The sequence below is a fragment of the Pteropus alecto genome, unplaced genomic scaffold (assembly GCF_000325575.1).
Source record: "Pteropus alecto unplaced genomic scaffold, ASM32557v1 scaffold39, whole genome shotgun sequence".
Taxonomy (NCBI): Eukaryota; Metazoa; Chordata; class Mammalia; order Chiroptera; family Pteropodidae; genus Pteropus; species Pteropus alecto.
In genome coordinates, this window is record NW_006443568.1 from 3,151,899 (window position 1) to 3,173,016 (window position 21,118).

Below are 21,118 nucleotides of genomic sequence, written 5' to 3' on the forward strand. Positions count from 1 at the left end.
CTAGAATCTCATCAAATTCAATGGTTTTAAGAACTAGGAGGAAATGACATATACATATCTCAAGAACCAAAAAATGCAAAATTCAATCAATTAATTAACTTGAGTAGAATATGAAAAGAAGGAAAAATTAGGAAACGTGTATATTTAAATAGACTGTGTTATACTCCACTTCAAGTTAATAAGTCATTGATATAATAATTTTAAATAAGGTTCAGTATGTGTGTGGTCATTCATGATCGCAGCAAATGTCTTTCTTCCTGGTCAGTATCTTGTAATTCTGAGAAGTTTTTGAATTTAATATAGAAAAGTTTAAGAGAATCAAATTATATTATTAATATTTTTGTGTTAAGAAGGAATCTACGCTGATTGGATAAAGAAGATGTGGTACATATATACGATAGAATATTAATATTCAGCTATAAGAAAAGATGAAATACTGCCATTTGCGACAATATGGATGGACCTTGAGATTATCATGCTAAGCAAAATAAGTCAGACAGAAAAAGTTGAGAACCATATGATTTCCTTTCTGTGTGGAATATGAAACTGAAAACAACAAATGAACAAGACAAACAAACAAAAAATTATAGATACAGACAATAGTTTAGTGGTTATCAAAGGGAAAGTAGGGCAGGAGAAGGTAGAAAAGGGTAAAGGCACATTATCTTAAAATTTCAGATTACAAGCTATAAAAAGAAATGAAAGTTTCCAGAGAGGGGGAAAACAGATAACATCCTAAAATTGGAATGTGGCACTGGAAGCTAAAAGGCAATGGAGCTAGCCTTTACAAATTCTGAAGGAAAAAAGTGGGGTATCAATCTAGTTTTTCTCACCTAACCATAATATTGTCAGGCTAGAATTAAAATATTTCCAATCTACAAGGATTCAGTAGATTACTTTACATGCCCCCTTGAAAGAGAAATTACAGGAGGTTGTGCTCTACTAAAATAAGGGAATACACTCAGAAAGAGAAGCAACTGTTGGAGGAAACAGAAAACACAACACAGGAAAATGGTGAAAAGGAGTCCTATGGTAATAGCTGCGGCAGATCTGGAAATCTAGCTTTTATTCGAGAATAAAACAACAGAAAACTCTGGAACAGAGATTTCTGAGAGAAAAATGAAGTTAAAAAATAATGTTGATAGGCAATAGCAGATTCCATAGAACCTATAAAGCAAGCTAAAATTTACGAATATTGAAAACTAAGTAAATATAAAAGTGAAGCAATAATTGTAGGAAAAATAACAACAATAACAACAACAAAAGGACAAAAACTAATTACAATCATAATATACTCCACGGGTACAGAAGGGAATGATGCTTATGAAATCATAGTAATGCAAATATTGATTAATGATTTAACAAAGAATTGTGATGCTAGCAGAATGAAGAGAGGAAGTGGGAGTATAAGGAGCTAAATCCTCACTTATCATAATAGGAAATCAATGAATAATGTCTGAACTTAAAAAATCAAAAAATAGTGGTATGAACATACGATTAAGAGACATGAAAGCACAGGCATATCTCGAAGATATTGCGGGTTCGGTTCCAGACCACCATAATAAGCGAGCATCACAATAAAGTGATCTTTTTGCTGGTGGAGGCAAATATGTAAAAACTGTACCATCTGTCAAGAGCAATAAAGCAAAGCACAAAAAAAATGATATGTGCCTGTAGTTACCAGAAAAAAATATGGATAACATTGTCAACAGTCTGGGGAGTAGAACTAGTGGGTGGGGACAGATACAAAAAGAATCTCTAGATTTCATGATAAGCCTATTCATACTGATATTTTAATTACTTGTATGTATAAAAATTTTATGTTCATTTTTTAAAATTAAAAATGATGCTGCAATAAGTATATGTGTATATGTATACATATATGTATATATGTGTATATCATTGTACTTCTGATTATGCCCTTACAATAAATTCCAAGAAGTGAAATTTCAGAGTTGGAAGCATACATTATTCAAAGCTTCTGATACTGGCTGCCAAATAACTCTCCAGCAGTACTAGGCTGATTTTTACTCCTCTCAACAGAGAACTAGCCTGGCCTATCACCTCCCTGGATCAGGTTGCCCGCAGCTCCAAATCCAATTTAACAGAAGGTTATTCTTGTTGCCTCCTGGGTCATTCCTCTGCCTTCTATTAAAAACTGAGATTTCTGAGCTGGGAAGGTTGTTTGATCAAAGATATAAGCCTGAACCAGGAGTTCTATTCTACCTCTGCTACTGCCTGACTATTTGATTTTGAACACATCCCTCTTTTTCTAGCCTCAATTTTAGCATTTTTAAAGTGAGAGAACCTTGGACCAGAACAGTACTTCTCAATATTTTTACCAGTAAGGCTCCTCTCTTGGATATCAGTTTTTATCTACTAAACAAATTGTATTTACTAAGAAATTATTTATTCTCTTTTCTGGTGTGTATTACTATACAAAGGGACAGTCAGTAAGAATTTTGAATAGCAGGGGAGAGATACCTCTTGTAAGCTAAGTGAATTAATATATTCAAGCCAAAAGAATTTTATTATCCAGCTTGCACTGCCAGGCTGAAGCAAATACATAACTGTATTGGAATCCTCACAGGCCCCTTTGCTGTTTTCAGATTTCCCCAGAATAAATGGGGTGGGATAACTCTCTCAGATCCAACAATCCATTTTCACCATCATCAAAGTTTATTCTGTCAAGACTGATCTCCAGCTAAATCAGTTTAACAACTGACTTTTTGCATATTTGCTGGAGCTAGGTTACAGTAAAGACCACTGGAGCAAAGATTAGCACTTTGCCCTGTGAAGAAGGAAGGAAGGAGGATTTATTGTGAAGTTAATGAAGCTTATGTTTCAGGGCCCCTCACTTGCAGGGGCCCCTGTGAGAGGTGAGAATTCCTGGGAGTTGTAGGCTGGGAGTTGAGAGGAAGCAGTTTGCAATCCAGAAGCTTTTCTGTGTTAATCTCAAGATCTCAGAAAAGAGAGATCCGAATCTCTGTGTCTTCAATAATTTGTCTTGATTTATTTTTTCATTCTAAACAAATATTCACGTTCATAGTGTACCATAATTTTGTATTCTTTTTCTTGGAGAGAGCCTCCAGAATTGTAAAAGCACAGGTCCTACAAAACCTGGATCTGCTGTGTATAAATAAATATATCCCTCCCCACCTAGATAAAAGCTAGATAGAAGCAGAAGAGAAATGATTTTCTTGCCTCTCCATCTTTGACCAGCATATCTGGGCAGGCATGTTCCAGTCTTGTAACATGAGAGCACATAGGTAACCAGTAATTCCTGTGTAGTCCCAGATTACTGCAGCTAATGCTCTGGAGCCACTGAGAGTCCATGTGAGCGATAGACCATGCAAATTTCTTAATTGCTTTCAAATCTTTCTCTCCCCAGGTTTTTGTCTTCTCTTCTAATACATTTCAAAAGTAATGTGTTTGCTTTCCTATGCCTGGCACATTTGAAGGCATGCAATAAATAATTGTTAAATGAATAATTTAAAAGAACGAATCCTAGCCTTTCTGGTTCCCAGCCTCTGACAAGAGTGCTAACAAGCTAAAAAATTACAAAAATATGGGCGATCATAGGAAGGAGAATGACAGTTCGTTTCTATTTATTCATTAACCAGTGATTTACGAACTTAGTGTGCTTTAGAGAGTCTTATTTAAAATGCAGATTCCAGGACTGTGTCCCTGGAGGTCCCTGGGAAGGAATTCAGGAGGCCACATTTTGATTAAGGGCCCCTGATGATTCAGATGTAGGCCACTTCTTGAGAAACACTGTAAAAGAGATCAGGTCTGGCTGGGTATAGAACTTACTCATCTCCTGAAACCACTCCCTATATCGCTAATTCTGGTCCAAGATCTTTCTGGGGGTAATTCCAGAGAAGATTTGGCCCCTTGAGATTGGTAATAATCCTTGATTTCTTTTTTTTTCAGGCAAATATTCACAGCTGCTATTGTGGAAACAATGCAGACCTGGAATCGAATTGTTACATTCCTCTGAGTCTCAATTTATCTGTAAAATAAGGATTACAATGCCACTTAAAATTAATGTGAGGATTATATACAATGTGAAATTGTTGTACACAATGCCTAGTACATACCAGCTGTGCAGTTAACGTTTGTTTTTATCTCATTCTTTCGCCTGAATGAAATCAAGGATGAAGAGTCTCCCCTGAGAACAATGAGGTGCCTAAAATTCTCCCATTTTAGACATTCACCTCTTAGGCTTCAGCCTTTAGTCCCTGTTTAAATGTAAATGGCCCTGAGATTAGTAACTAGGTGTCCCACTGTTATTTATACCTTAATCAAATATGGTTCATAAATTGTTTTGAGAAAGCAAAGGCAGGAGGATGGCTTGGGAGTGCCATGAAGGGAAAGGAAGAAGAGAGGCTGAGGGATTGGGGAAGAATGTTGAGGGAAAACTAAAGGCACCTGAGAAAAACTTTTCCAGTGTTATAGTCTTATATGGGGCCAGGGAGCCTGAAGCAAACAATGGTTTTCAGCTTATACTTCTGGTTGCTATGTGAAGAAATGTTCAAGGAGTGCTAGACACAAGAAACTGCCACCTCCTCTGTTGGTGGAAAGGTTGTTCTTAGTGTAACGGTGCTGAAAATTTTAACAGTTAATCTGAGGGCAGGTCTGTCTTTGGGAGAATATCTTGATAATACTCTAGAGGTAGAATGTAAAACTCTAGGCTTGATATACTACTTCAAGTGAATTAAAGAGTTTGGTTTTGCTCCTGAGAGGGAGAGGAAAGGAGAATGGGATGGGATAGAGAAAGATAAAAATGTCATGAGGTTGGGGACTCTGTGGAGTATAAGTGGTTAGTGTAAATTCTTTAGCAATGGGGTAATCAAATGACATTAGAAAAAGGAATGTCTGGTGTTCATAGTGAAATTTTGAGTGGTGATGTAATGAAGGTAATGATTAATAGCCACTAAGTGTTCAATTTTCCATATGCATCTTTCAACCTTAAGACGCTTACCATCCAGCTTTGGCAGACATTGCTGGTTGTCTCCCCAAAATCTAGTCTCCCTTTCTTTAATTGTTAAAGAAGTTTTATTTGAGCACAGAGCCACCTACACTTCCCAGCCTCCCTTGCAGCTAGGCGTGGCCATGTGACTAGTTTCTGGCCAATGAAATATGAGCAGAATGAATGAAATATGCAATTTCCAGGTATATCTTTAAAAGATATGTTTGTGATGGCAGGCTCCAGAGCAGGAGTCCCCAGTCCCCAGGCCATGAACCAGTACTGGTCCTTGGCCTGTTAGGAACAGGATACACAGCAGGAGGTGAGCAACAGGTGAGCTAGCGAAGCTTCATCTATATTTGCAGCTGCTCCCCAGCACTAGTATCACTGTCTCAGTTCCACCTCAGATCATCAGGCATTAGATTCTCATAAGAGCACTGGTCCCTGGTGTCAAAAAGGTTGACCACCGTCTTAGAACATCCCAGCTTCAGAGCTCCTAGTGGGATCAGCTGAGGTATCTCTTGCAAAGCACCCCAGTTCTATCTCTGCCCTGACCCTGCAGGGGTTCAGAGCAAGCCTCCCCCAAATACCACTTTGGTACATGAATTATTTTGAACTGAAGGCAATTAAGACCCTACAGGTTCACAGGGGACCACTGCTCTAGAGCACCCATCTTAGCCAAGCAACCATGGAAGCTTTCATTATAGCCATGGAAGTGCTTGTTAAGGAATACAAAACCGTAAGATAGAAGGAACTTGGGTCTTTTACCAACCTTGTGAAGCAAATTGCCCTATCAGCTCTGGATTGCTGTGTTTAAATCTTTTTCAGAGAAAGAAATTAACTTCTATCATGTTTTAACATTTTTATTTCTTTTTGGAGTAGCAGCCAAACTTTCAATCTAAGCTAACATATGAAAATGTATTTCATATGTTCTTAGGCAGAACTTTAAAAAACTCATTTATTTTTTCATTATAAAAATAACATATCAACATATCAACAAGTTATATAAGTACTCTTAATATATGATGAAAATGGTACTTCACTTCTGTGGTCTTCCTCTGAAAAATCTGTAACATCTGTCTAACTATGAGAAAAATATTAGACACATCCCAATTGAGGAGCATCCTACAAAATACTGCTCTATGCTCCTAAAACTATCGAGGTCATCAGAAACAAGGAAAGTCTGAGAAACCGTCACAACCAAGAAGAGCCTAAGGAGACACAATGACTAAATGTATGTGGTATCCTGGATGAGATCCTGGAACAGAAAAAGTACTAAAAACTAAGTAAAAACTAAGTAAATCTGAATAAAATATGGACTTTCATTCATAATAATGTATTATGAGTGTGGGGTAGAAGAGAACTCTCTGTTCTATGTTTGCAACTTTTATGTAATCTAACTCTACTCTAAAAGAAAGTTTATTGAAAAAGTAATTTAAAATAATTTAAGTATTTTATTTTACTTAAGTAAATTTAAAAATAACATGCCCTATTTTGGACTATAAGTTGAAATGAATTTTAAAAAATCACCCCAATGTAGATGACAGGTGAGTTTGTAGATGATGGAACTGAAACTCCAGTATTGGGAAACATGACTGTTACATAAAGATTGTCAGTAGTGGAAAGTGGAAAGAAGGGATTATTCATATTCTCACTGTGGGTAATAGAGAAATCCCAGAGATTCTCAAATGACTTCATGTTAATAAATATTAATCTTAAGAAGTAATCATTAGGACTTTTAGATTAGTGTGGTAATTAAATATGTTCAATATATACTTCTTGGTACATTTAGTTTGCCATGTTTTTATTTTTGTAGTTACTTGAAACTAATGTTCCAAGGGTTAAGAAAAAATTACATAAAATTAAAAAAAAACAACCCTGCAATTTATTTTGTAAATAATGTAAAAAAATGTTTTAAAGCCAAATAGATAATAAGATATGGACCAAAATCACTAATGTTTTTCAAGAGGAAATTTTACTATAATAAACACTATAAAACATTTTAAAAATCACCTCAAATGCCATAATTTAGCCCTTTGCTCTATCCGTGTGTGTGTGTGTGTGTGTGTGTGTGTGTGTGTGTGTGTTTAATAAAAACTACCATACCATATACACAATTTTCTGTCTGGATTATTTTACTTACCATTTATAATTAAGCATTTTTACTTACATTCATTTTCTAGCCAGCCCTTCAAGAGGACTTAAAAGCAATGATACTACAATAACACCAAATATATTTGGTTTACGAGGAACCAGGTAGGAGGGCCCCTTAGAAAAATGACTGATTACACGGCTGGGACAGAATGAGCCTGAAAATATCTTGTTGTGCCGGAAAGTAAGTAGTACTCAAAGAATGATGGGACATATCAGAAGGACATATGAGCCAGTTTGAAGGGGCTCTCACTGGTCAAATCTGGAACAATTTGAGAACCAACACTCATTGGTTAGTCGAACATTAGCAATAGTAATGAAAAATAACCCATTGAATACAATAAGAAAATCGGTTTTACCGGTTTTTTCTACCTCCCACACCTTTGTCAGTATTAGCAATATTTTACTTTTTGCCAATCAAAAGGGTAAAAAGTAGTAGCTCACTATTGTTATAGTTTTAGGAATCATTACTCACTGGTGAGAGATATTTATTAACCATATGTGTTTATTTCTTCAGTGAATTTTTGAATCACATTATTTCCCAATAATTCAGCTAGATTATCTGTGTTTCTTATTGATATATAGAACTAGACTGCATTAGTTCAAATTCAGATTCTACCACTTAATAATCTTGAGCAAAGTATTAATCTTGTCGGGCCTCAGTTTCTCTATTTGTAAAAGGGAGGTAACAGTGCCTGCATCCTAAGATTATCCTAGGATGCTTAAATGAGTTAAGAGGTGTAAAATGCTTGGAACAGATAATGGCACATATAAAATGACAAATAATTGCTGGTTATTATTATTCTTCAGGTAGAAAGTTGTTTGTTTGTTTTTTTTTATGTAGTCAGATCTAGTTAACTTTTTCTTTATGACTTCTTGATTTTCTTTCTTGTTTAGGAAGTTTTGATGTTCCCCAAGAATGTAAAAATAATATTTTCCAGTATCTCCTTCTAATATTTTTATAGCTTGTTTTCTATGTTAAAATCTATAACAATATACCTGGCATTGTGATAAGAGGGTAAGCAAGACCAAAGTTTTGTTCCTTGCCCTCCAAGAACTTACACTGTTGTAGAATAACAGACAAAAACCAAGAAGCCAACTAATAAAATGATAAATTAGGTAAGTGCCATGAAAAAATATAAACATTATTAACTTTTCTACATAGTTATAATTGTTTACATCCTCCCAAGAAAGGTGTTTCTTCATTGTAATGTAGTTTATACTTAGGAAAGCAAATAGAAAAGAAAAAAAGGAGAGACAGTAATAAGTCTGTCCCAGCAGCTTTTGGTTCAATTTGCATCTGTTTCCCTCAGTCTTTTCTAGGCTACATATTACCTCCACTGTTCGGTTTTTTAGTGGAGGATCCTTATAACCTTTTGACTGTACCCTTGTCACTGTCCCCTGAGCATTCCTCTTAGCATCTTATAGGCTTTGGTACAGAACCAAGAAGAAATTATGAAGATTCAGAATGGACGAGGTGTAAAGAAAAACCTGGACTGACTCAAAAGGGACATAGGTGAACTTTCAAAGTACAACTGCAATTGTGTGGTTGTGACAGGAGCTAAATTAAGAGCCATTGAAATTCATCTTTGTTGTCTACGATTGTGGACTCTGCTGACTCGTCTAACTTACAGATCAATCTTTTATGTCCTTTTTAAGCGTTATTCTTCATTCAACTTAGCAAATAATCTCATTTCCATGAGTTGAAATCTCTTCAAACCTAGAAACTGAGCCACTATGGTTTCACCAAAGCAGGAGTTCTGACCAGATGGGTACATTTCTCTTTTTCATGGATGAAAGTTACTTTTTTCTTAGAAAAACAAGTTTTCAAATGGCCAAGTAGGAGAAAGGTATAAGATTGAAGCACGATTCGAATGGACTGGAAATAGTGGATTGTCAAAATGTACCAGGGTGGCTGAGCTGTTAAAGACAAAGGATATAAATTCCAGTTGCAATCTACATATTGGAGTTCAAATCTACATTCTAGTAAAGTAAGAGCATATGTTTTTATGATATATCTCACATGCGGGGTACTCTTTGTGCTTTAAATATTCATTTAATTCTCTTGATGGTAAAAGTACTATTATTATCATCCTCATTTTACAAATGAGGAAACCTCTCTCAAGGTCCAAAGAGATTAAGGGACTGGGACAAAGCCATATAACTAGTAAATGGCAGACTCAGGATTCAAACCCAGACAGGCTGGCTCTAGAGTATGTTTCCTAAAAGCTGTGCTTACTGCCTCTCGGAAGTGAGTTTGTCTCTATTTCCTGAAACATTTTTGGGTTTTGTCGTTGCTTTTATTTCATAAGAAAGAAACTGATTGAAGACATCTAGGAGTAGATAAGTTCATGAGAATTTTAACAGGATGAGAAACATAGCATAGGACAATTTTCATATGGAGTTGGGTATAATATCCCAAGAGGTTGGAGGTGCAGTTTTAAAATTAAGGTTTTTGAGCTTTTTTTTTTTTTTTTTAAATCATGGTTTTAACTTGTGAGGCTGAGGTAATTTTCTGAAATTTTTTTAACTTAGAGAAGACAGTCAGGGCAGGAAGGGGCGGTTTTAACTTGTGAGGCTGAGGTAATTTTCTGAAATTTTTTTAACTTAGAGAAGACAGTCAGGGCAGGAAGGGGCCGTTCTCCACCGAGTGGACCGTAGTTGGAAGGCAATGGGAAAGAGAATGGAGGCAGTGGACAGTGGTGAATGAGTGCTAAAATAATTCAAAGGATTTGGAGGTAGGTGATAGATTTAATCCAGTTTTGCAAATATGCTGTTCAGAATTTTTGACCATTGAATCCTACAGTCTTCTCTTATATGACTGCATCTTTTCCACCCAAATAATTGGGGCCAACTGCGGAAAACAGAAGGAGCAGACTGTTTGACTTTGTGCGGTGGATCACTGGGCTGCTTCAGAAGCATCAGATTCTCACTCCCTGGAGGGCTCTGAAGAGGCAGCAGGCACGTGGTTTGTGGTCTAAATTCAGCAAGCAGTGAAAAGGCAGTGGGGGAGGTGGGTAATCAGGATTTGGGGGAGGAGTGACTACACAACCTCGGAATCTGGTTTACATGGGCATTCATAGGAAAATCTCTCCATTTACCCCTTAGGTTTTACCTTCCCTTCTCATCATCTTTTACACTCGGTCCAATCGGATTTGTGTTTATTTAAAATCCAACCCCCTCTGTTAGACTCAGTTCCTGCTGTCAGCCATCCACCAGGCCTGATGAATCCAGAGTTCTGTTTCCAGCTTTGGTCTGGTTGGGGTGATTCACAAAGAAGCCCCAGGGGAGGAGGAGGATGCACTCAGCAGGGTCTATTAGTGTCTGTGAAGAGAGCTGGGAAGAAATGCTGCTGCCTGAGGTGGGGGAGTGGAGCCGGGCCTCCCTGATGACTCCTGCCCCAGACTTTCCCCTCTGTGAGTAATGTTTCTTGAATTACCCCCAAGGAGAATATATTTTCTTCCAGTATTGTAGGACATCAACGAAGACTTATTTATAACTTAATTATAAGTCTAATAACTCATTAGACTTTTCCTTCAGCTAACACAGCCATTGCTTAGCCAAAGACATACTTGTACTTAACATTTATCTCATGTATTCTTACTCCATGAGAATTCTAGAAATGAAGGAAACTCAGAGTCCAAGAGATCTGTATTTTCAGCATAAATTCCTAGAAGAGGAAGGGAACTCATTTACTTGGCCAGGTCCGGGGCTACATCCTTTCCTAAACTATCGTTTTTAATCCTCACAAATGTTAGGAGGAAGTTATCATCATCCTTGTTTTCAGTAAAGTAACTTACTAGGGAAACGCATCTTCAATGCTGAGGTTAGGATTCAAATCCAGGTCTATAAAGATTCCAAAATGCGTTCTTTTATCAGTGTACGTTGCTTCATTGAACAATCATGAAATACTTGTTAAGCATCTATGATAGGAATTTACAAAGGATGTGATCCCTTTAGAGAACTCACAGCCTTGTGGAGGAAACATGCAAGTCAGCGGACAGTAGAAAAAGAGTGATAAGTACAATGGCAGACCAAGAATGGGGAGTTCAGGAGCCCAAAGGACCAAGTGATAAGCCCTGCCTAAAGAAACCCAGGAAAGAAGACCTTTAATCAACCAATGGCCACTGCATTCCGGGTCATGTGAAGCATGGAGGTACAGAGGAATAACAGCCAATATTTTGTGGTAAGCAATGTACTAAATATATATCATTTCATCTAGTCCTTACAACCTTGATCCAATATCGAACTTTGAAAGATGGCAAAGGGATTTCAAGGCATGTTGCCTCCCATGTTGTGCCCCTATTCCTGTGGTACTATGTTAATGGAGCCTCTAGGCATGTTATGTGATGATAATGAGTTTTGAATAGAGGCTCTTAACCTGGTGCTTAGGCCCTATTCTGGGCTTGAGGGAAGGGAGGCAGATGAGACAAAGACTCTTTCAGTGCTCTTGCAGCAGCCCCAGTGATTAGGAGGGGAGAGCCAGCACCAAAACCGGTTTTCACTGCAGTGTCAGGAATACAGCAAGCCTATCCTCTTTGTGACCTGAAGGATATTAAAATTCAATCCAGCTTGCCCCAGATATCCCCCTGCAGTGCCGAGCATGTGTGGCCAAAATCTAACTGCCTCGATGATCTTGCCTTCTTTGCCTTGCCCTTCCAGGTTGTTCCCTTATGTACTCTTGAGAAATGTCGCTGAAGCTGTGCTTCCACTGTGTCCTTTCTTGCTCAAGCCAATGAGGTTTTTTTCCAAACCTCATCTAACTGGAGTCACTACATAAGAGCCCCAATTAAGTTCCCAGAAATTGGACATCACAATGATAACTAACTTTAATTGAGAATTTACTAGAAGCCAGACCATGTTAGTGCTCGGTGTGACCCATTTCACTCAACCCTCAAGCCAACACTAGAAAGTATTGTTCTTATTTTACGAGTGAGGAAAATGAAGCTCAGGGAGGTTCAGAAACTTGCCCAAGGACAAATGGCCTGAGATGGAGCTGGAATGGGAATCTGAATCTGTTTCATTTCAGAGCTGTCCTAAACTGCTTCCAATGTCTGCGAATAAAACTAGGAAATGTCAACACACAATGGATGAGAAAGCTACAGCCAAGACTTGGGAACACTTGAGCCCATTAAAGGGAATTTAATTGATTGGTACCAGCATACTATGATTCAGACTGGTGAGGTGATACTTAAATATACCAGGGTCCCTTTTAAGGAGACAATTTAAATTTTGTCCTTCTGTAGTATATAATCAAAATGTAATCATAAGTTTATTTTAGATTAACATATAATTAAAGGTAGCATTATACAGTTTTTATAAATATTTAATAACGCTCATAAAGTATACATACTTTTTTACATTTCCTCATTTAAATAGTAGTGCATATTGTTTAATTTACTTTAATCATGTAAGAAAAATATTATTTGTCCACCAACACATATAAAACAGATATTTTTATTGTATTTTACGTACATTGAAATTTAAAAAGAAATATAACCATATATCAAAAGAGACATTTATAACTTGGTGTTTGAGATTCTTATGGTTTACTTATTTGTTCATGAATTTTTGCATCTTATGTTTTTTTTTTAAATAGACTATTTATATTTTTAATGTGTTTCTAATTAGTGGACTTAAGAGAAAAGATTTTGTTTCTAAGAAATAAAGAGGGACTTTTTGGGGCTATTATTTGTAAGCACTTTTCAAAGAACATTTATGAGCATAGGTAATCGTTCTTCTCCCATAAATGAATAACAAGGCCAATTAGATATAGTTATTACTATGGGTACGCTACCTTAGTGTTCAAAGATCTGGAAATAGATTGCTTAGGTATAAATCTTGGTTCCACCACTTAATGACTCTGTGACTCTAGGTAAATAACTTAATCTTTTAGTACTTCGATTTCCTCATCTTTAAATTAAGCAGTGAAATAAGAAAAAAAATAATTATAAGTTTTTGAAAATAAAATGAGTTAATCCATGTAAAGCCCATATGCATATAAAGTCCATTTTAAAAAATCTGAAAATTACAGAAAAATAGAAACTAAACCAGAAATCACCCAACCTCACGTGACTGCCATCAGCCAGAAAGCTGTTAACAGAGGGCACCATTTAATAATTACACTAGGACATCAGGCATAAACCAAGAGTCCTGAACAAAATAAGATATTTGGTCACCTTGTCTATGGATGACAATGTTGGAGGTTTTCAATTTGAGGCTATGACTAGTCATGTTGAACTGAGTAAATTTGAGATTCCAGCACCCAGCGGGCACACAGAGGGTATTTGTTGAATAAAAATGAATGAATGAGAGAGGGGGAGAGAGCTGAAGGGAGAGGGAGACTGAGAAAGAAGGAGGAGAAAGAGCAAGAGAGGAAAGAGAGAGTGATTGGGGAAAGGGAGAGAGAAAGAGAAAGAGGGAGAGAGAGAGAAAATGCATTTGCTAAAGGGTATGCTAAATTATTTTACAAAAGGGTTATATCAGGAGTGGCTGTTTCAATTTCTGTTAACTTGGATAAAAAATGGTTACCTCATTTTACTTTACATTTCTGAAATTATCAGTGAAGACAAATACTTTCCACATGGTTGTTCATTTATTTGGGCTGTTTATTGGGATCTTGTTTATTGTTTATTAGCAACTTAGTATAATTTTTCTTTGTAATTATTTTTTCAGTTTGACCTTCAATTTTGTTATTGTCTTGTTTTTTCACATGGTGATTTCTAATTTTCATGCAGTGAAATTTATTGATATTTGGTTTGTAATTTATTTTATTATATTAAATCTTAAAAATTTCTTTTACTGACAAAGATCTGATATTCTACTTTTTCTTGTTCTTTCAGGATATGTTTTAAAATATGTTTATCTTTTTAATCCTCCTGGAATTAGTTTGATAATTTTTTTTATAAACTTGTTATTCTAATGCCATTTGTTGACTATTTCTTTTCTCATTGATTTCTGATATCTCTTTATGACAAAAATTCACATATATAAGATCTGTGTCTGTGCTATCTTCCTCCATTTGGTGATTCTTTAGGTTCTGTTTTTGATCTTTAAAATCAACCCAAGTGGTCAATTTAGCTGTAGTCAAAGAGTGATACATGCCTTTAAGACTGTATGGTACCTGTGTGGAGAAAATCTGGAAGGACATTTAGTTCACTGTAGAGGTGAGAGGTGATCAAGATGAGCTAGAACAAACATAATCAGGCTAAGACTCCTCCCTTTCCCATAAATAAATAAATAAATAAATAAATATATATAGAGCAATAAATACATACATACATACAACATACATACATACATACAGCATGTTATCTCTAAACAAAGGAAAGAAATAACAGAGTGAGAGATTATGGTTAATCCCATGTTTCTATTACTGAGGGAGGTTATCTAGATACCGATTAGATCTGCTGGAAAATTTACCCAGGTATTGAAATAAACTCTTCGGAAAGGTTGTTTGCTTAGAGGCTCAATAACAATAGAGTAATGGAGTGTGTGCACATAACTGTTTTCCAAGGAGATGGAGGAAGTGGCACGGCCACTGAGACACCTAGTGGTGATGATTTTTACTGCACTGTTAGAATTTGCCAGTTGGGTGGGTCTAGGAACCACTTATTACAGGGGAGTGTGCATTTTGGGAGCTTACCCTCTTTTCTGTTCTCGTTTTCTGCTCCCAAACGAAAAAATTTGCATCAAGCTACAGAGGCAAGTTCTGATAGATCTGGAAACTAAATAACCTCTGTAAAGTTGGAACTATGCAGCTAAATTAACACAAACTAGACTGACAAACATGGTTTCTCAGGCTCTGGGATACAGTCGAAGATGTAAATTTAGTCAATTCAATTAATATTCATTGAGGAGCAACAATGTATTGAATGAAGTATATTATCTCCATCCTTTACCCTTCTAAGCTTCATAAGAAGTCAAACCAGAGGCTAATTATACTTTGTATTTATTGTAATTATAGTTTTGAATCTTTAGTTCATCCACATTCAGAGCCTTCCAGGATGAAGACTGTTTAACATGCCATCCCGCATAATTTACTTTGAACTATGGAGTTATGTTTAACATCTGAAATTCATAATTTATGACTAACGGCATTCTTCAATGTTTCAGAAAAGGAACGATTAATGGATTCATTCATTCACTCTTTTATTCATTCATTCAAATATATATTGAGTATCCCAGCACCAGGCTCTGGGGGTTTGATGGTTAAAAGAGAATCTCAGTCATGGTCCTCACCATCTTCCAGTCTAAAAGGGCACAATTTAGAAAGTCTCTACAGTAAAGTGGGATGAGTATTATTTGAGTGAGAGTACAGGGTGCCAATCAAGTGAAGCAACTTGATCTATGGGGTCATAGAAGGCCTTCAGAAAATGATGGCAGGTATAAGTCAAGTTCTGAAAGATGAATAGGAGCTAACCAAAAAGTGGAAAGAGGATGGGTAGGGAGAGATTATTTCAGCTGAGAGCATAATGAGTTAAAAGAACTAAAAGGCAGGGTGACTGCAGCAAAGAATACAAGAGAGAGAGGAAAGTGATGGCCAGGGAGTGGAAGGCAATCTTAGTTTGTATTTTTCTTCTAAGGGCCATGTGAAGACAAGGAGTTTTAAAGAAGTGATTAAGAGGCATCATATATGCTTTTTAAAAAGATGATTTTGGTTGCCATCTGGAAAATAGAATGTAGGAGGGCAACTATGACACCATTTAGGAAGCTTTTGCAAATGTCTACTGTGTTAGCTTGGATTACAGAGGTGGTAGTTTTTAAATCTATAAATGGAAAAAAAGACAATTCTATCAATCTCAGAGCTGTAATGAAAATTCAATATGAAGTACTTCAGTGTCTAGCATATAGTTAATGATCAATTAATTTTGGTTATTGTTATGATACTTATTACTTGAGGTAGATATTTCTTATCATACTAAAGAACTTTCCTTTTGATACACACATCAAACTTTTAACAATAGGGTGGGAGTGAATGAAGGTCAGAATTTGCCCTAGAATTTACTTTTATTTATTAATCTTTCACAGTTAGCATGTATGTAGTATACTGCTCATTTAATTTTTAAAAATTAAAAACTAAATCTATAACTGAAGCATCAACTTCTAGAATGAAAGAAAAAGTACAGTAGAAAGGCTAACATTGAAATTTAGAGTCAGAAAGATCTGAATTTGAATCCCAGCTCTATCATTCATTAACCGCGTGTAACACTAGAAAAGTTCATTAGCTCTGTAAGCATGTTTCCTCATCTGTAAAATGGGAATAATCATAGTATCTAGTTCATAGCATTGTTGCGAAGAGTAACTGAGGTAATGGAGTGTCTGGTAAGAAGTACTAAATGGTCACTAAATGGTCACTAAGCAGAATGAAGGAAATTAGCAGTTTTTCATTTCTAGCTATGCTTTTAATTTTAACATTTTTTCACCTAACAAAATAATAAAGATCTTTTTAGAATTATTTTCCTGTTCCAAATTTTTAAAAAATTTAAAAATTTAGCATCCATATGCTTTTCCTTATTTGATTTATTGATGTGATATATTAGCTTGATATTTTTAGTATTTTAATAACTTTCCTAATATTAAGACATCCCAGTATTCCCAAGAAAAATCCTACTTAGTTGTGGTGGATCATTCTTTTAATCTACTGTTAAATGCAAGGATAGACTTCTAAAATGCATTACAAACTTTCTTGCCTCTTCAAGAATACACTAACCAGACTTTAATTATTCAATTCCATTTGTCTTCTTGGCACACTCAAGTGCCTTTAGAAGTTTCTGATTTTTTTTTTTTTTAACAATTTCTAGTATTTGCTGAGCACTTAGTACTAAACGCTTTGCACAGTCTTCATGACTTCCCTAAGGAGTCAGAAATGTGAAGGACTTGGGGACAATGCCATGGAGATGGAACTAGAGCCTGTTCTTCATTGTTAAGCTTTCATTCATTCATTCATTCAGTACATATTTATTTAGCATTTCTGTGCTCGTAGTCTCTGTGTTAGGTACCAATAGTAAAGTCTTAAAGAACTTAGACAGAATCCCAATCCAACAGAGGACATAGACAATAAACAGGTGAAAAAATAAACAAGATAAATGCCGATTTTGAAGAGAGCTATCATATACTTTACATCACATACAGGATGGTGTAACAAAGAGGGAAGGCTTCCTTTGGATGTAGTGACTGACAGGGAAGGCTTTTTTGTGGTGACATTCAAGCTGAGACAGAATAAAGAAGCCATAACTCTGCATGAAGTTGGCAGAAGAGCACATCAGCTTCAGTAAGCAGCAAGTTCAAATACCCTGAAGTAAAATGTATGCAAAATAATTTGATAAATCTTCAGAACAGATAGGGGTCTCCTTTGGATAGAGTTAAGCAACTAGAGAGATAAGACTAGGGAAGCAGACAGTAGTCAGATCAAGTCAGGCCTTGTAGATCTTGGTAAGGTGTTTCGATTTTATTCTGAGATGAATGGAAGCCACAGAGAGCTTTTGAATAGGGGAGGAAAATGACATCTGAAATATTTTTTCTTAAAAGATCACTCTGGCTGACATATGAAAAATGGATTAGAGAGGATCTAGAAAGAGAGCTAGGAGATATTAAAAGGTGGTTGCAGTAATTTAGGTGAGAGACGGAGGTGAAAAAGATTAGGTTGTAGTGATAGAGATGGAGAGAAGTAAATGGATTCGAGATCTACTTTGGAGTTAGAACTGATATTTGGATTTTAAGAAATGGATGAATCTTTGTTTTAACAATGAAGTGATGCTATTTACTATGCTGGGGAAAATCAAGGGAAGGAACAGATTAGGTTATTACAATAAGAGCTCCAGTTTGGACATATTAAATCTGATGTACCAGCTAGAACTCTAAGCAGAGACATCTAATAAGTAGTTAGATATGAGTTGGGAGCTCAAAGGAGAGATCTACCCTATTATGGAAATATATATTTGAAGATTAACATCTAGATGGTTTTTTGTTTTTTTGTTTTTGCCTTGAAGAGGATGCAGAAATGAGCCCTGAAATATCCCAAGATTTAGGGGTCGTACAAGGGAGGAGTCAGAAACAGATCACTGAGGTAGGAGGAAAATTATGAGAACGTGGTTTCAGAGGCCAGTGAGAAGTGATTCATAAAAGGCAGAGCGCCATCTATGTTGAATGTTGCTAACAGGTAAAAAGAGATGAGTATAATGTGTTTATTGGATTTGGAAACATGTGAATCATTGATATCCTTGGCAAGTTCAAGAGGAGAAGGGTGAATAGATTGAAGTGGACTGAAGAGGAAATAGAGGTGAGGAATTGGAGACCTCTAGTGCAACTCGTTTTAGTTTTGTTGCAAAGAGTGAAGAAATGAAACGATAGGATAAAGGGAAGGTTTTATTTTTCAGATGGTAAGGATCCCATAGAAGTAATTGGTGATACAGCAAGGAAAAGTCCTAGAAAAGGCACAAGGGGTGGGATCCACAGCACCAGGGGGTTTTGCCACTGGATAGGGGCAAAGACACATCTTTCATGGTGTTAGGAGTATGGAAGAAAAGATGGGGACCAAAGGTTTGCCACCAGAAAATGTGCCTTTTGGAATATTGATTTTAAGTTGGTTATTAAGAAATAAAAGACTGAGAAAGAACCTTTGATCCTTCCACTTCTTGTCTAAAGGAATTAAAATAGAAAACCTGCTTAAAGAAGCAACATCTTGGCATTATAATATAAACTAAATGTGGCAGGCAAGGAAAAAATGTGGCAAAGCCTGTTTGTTGAACTTCTTTCTGTGTCTCATTGTTTCTGAGTGGCCCAACAAAATAATTTTTTTATTTTTGTTATTTTATTTTTTATCGCATTTGCTCTTTCTCATCTACCTGGGAATTGCCAAGTTTTCCTTTGAAATCCCAGACCCCGATCCCCTTTTCCTTTTTCTAAAATGGCATATAAACCTCAATTGCTCAACGTGTCTTCAGGTCTCATATCTTATGGCACCCTCAAATGTACATCCATAATAAATTTTGGACATTTTCTCCTGTGTAATGTTTCATGTTAATTTGATTATTAGCCTAGCCAGAAGAACTTAGAAGGTAGGAAGAAAGTTATTTTTTGCACCCCCGCACTACAAATCAAGTAGGCTTGTATCTTTCCAGTTGGGTGAGAATGTTCCTTTCTGATTTTTATTTTCTCATATATGAGAAGTCATTAGTTATGGTGGAGAGAAGAATGCGTAGGAGTTTGAACAGAGGTGTGAAATATACTCTCTCTGGACGTGGGAAAATGAACTTAATAGGGAAATTCAGTACGACTGCCAGGAAAAGTCTAATGCTCTTTTGAGGCTCGTGGTCAAGAATTTAAAGCAAAAGCCTCAGCCCTTATTGGAGAAGGAAATTGTTTGGTCCAACTATAATTGAGGTTTTACCAGGTGAGTATAATGGAGAAAGAGGAAAACAAGAGTTGTTTTTGTAGGCAATCGTAATATCTAAACTGTGTGACACAAGTCATGAATATAAGAATGTGAGAGATAGTGAAAAAGTAATAAATTTAATGGTTTGGAGATTTAGATGAAGTCAAAGAATCAGACTTACTATAATCAGACAGTTGGAATTCTTGAAATAGAGATTTTAGAGATGGAATTCTTACTGGCAATAATAAACGCAGGGATGACCAGTGGGGACAGTCTGGGAGTGGAGCTTCTGACATAGGATGGAAGGAAAGATTATTGGAGGTGAAGAGGTAAAGAATTGACAAGAGTATTGGGTGGTCATTCACATAAATATTGGATGATGAACAAAAATAGAGGTGGAAAAGAAGACAAAAGCCATGAGCTAATATTGAGGGAGGAATGATCCACCAAAAGGTTCACTGATGACAGTAACTGGGAGGATTATTATATAATATGGCTGGTGCACTTCAAAAAAGTTGGAGGTTTTTAAGTAAGCTTATACTGTTCATTGGATGATTCCAAATAGATATTTTAATATAATTTTAAAGTATCTTAGTCTGTTCATAAAATGAGTGGTAGTGGAATTAAGAAAAATCTTATATTTTCCGTTGTGTTTGTAAATTATTAGTCTATACACACTAATACACACACAAAATCAAGGACTCTTTTTCTTAACAAAGAGTGCACCCACTTGACTCTACTGCGGAGTTTATACTGCTGGACAAACTTGTACTCCGGTGAGCTTCCAAAACAAAATCAGTGAGATTGTGTATGAAATCGATAACATTTTATTTCTCTAATTTCACTGGCCCAGCACAAGGAAGAATAGATAGCAGGCACTTAATTCATGCTTTTGAACCAGAGAATGCCTGTTCTTTCTGGGCAAGGGTACAAGCAGACTGCTCCCAGAGCAATCAAGAAAGCAAAGGGCCCTTTAACACCTCTCCCCCGGAGCTGATAGAGCCCTTGCTATTTGCTTTCAAGGGAAAATTGGTCCGCCGAACCCATTCAAATTTCTCCCAGCAAATCATAGTGGTCCACAGCCAACTCCTTTTCCGCTCATTGGCCAACATTACTCCCGCCTCTCACCTAGGAGCCAATAAAAAGGTTAGCGCTTCGTAACTTAGTGTCATCAAGTACGGCATTTGCAATTGGCTATTGGAGCTACCGATCAAGAAACGGGCGGAGCCATCCCAGCTGGCCTATATAAGAAGAGGACAAAGACGGCGCGCAGCCTGTGTCATCCGCCATCTTGTGCGAAGCAAGGTGGCCTCTACGTTCCCTGAGCGTCTTCTCCGCTTCTGTCTTGACCGCCCCTTGATCACAGACATGTCTCGAGATCGGTTCCGGAGCCGCGGAGGTGGCGGTGGTGGCTTCCACCGACGCGGAGGAGGCGGTGGTCGAGGTGGCCTCCATGACTTCCGTTCCCCGCCGCCCGGTATGGGCCTCAATCAGAACCGTGGACCCATGGGTCCCGGCCCGGTCCAGGGTGGCCCCAAGCCCCCGATCCCGCCACCGCCTCCACACCAACAGCAGCAGCAACCACCGCCGCAGCAGCCGCCACCGCAGCAGCCACCGCCGCT

At 37.0% G+C, this 21,118-nt stretch overlaps 1 protein-coding gene and 1 long non-coding RNA gene across 2 annotated transcripts in view; both read left to right on the forward strand.

The window, feature by feature from the left end:
• The first annotated feature begins 10,165 nt into the window (after nucleotides 1-10,165).
• LOC107196570 lies at nucleotides 10,166-12,499 on the forward strand. Its single transcript, XR_001518009.2, has 3 exons — nucleotides 10,166-10,536; nucleotides 11,081-11,306; nucleotides 11,783-12,499. It is a non-coding gene; the product is annotated as an uncharacterized LOC107196570 (long non-coding RNA).
• An 8,258-nt stretch (nucleotides 12,500-20,757) lies between these two features.
• Nucleotides 20,758-21,118, forward strand: part of SFPQ (splicing factor proline and glutamine rich) — an 8,381-nt gene continuing 8,020 nt past the window's right edge. Inside the window, exon 1 of the mRNA XM_015598790.2 lies at nucleotides 20,758-21,112. Coding sequence (XP_015454276.1) covers nucleotides 20,865-21,112 — 248 coding nt within the window. The 5' untranslated portion in view covers nucleotides 20,758-20,864. The remainder of the gene's footprint in view (nucleotides 21,113-21,118) is intronic.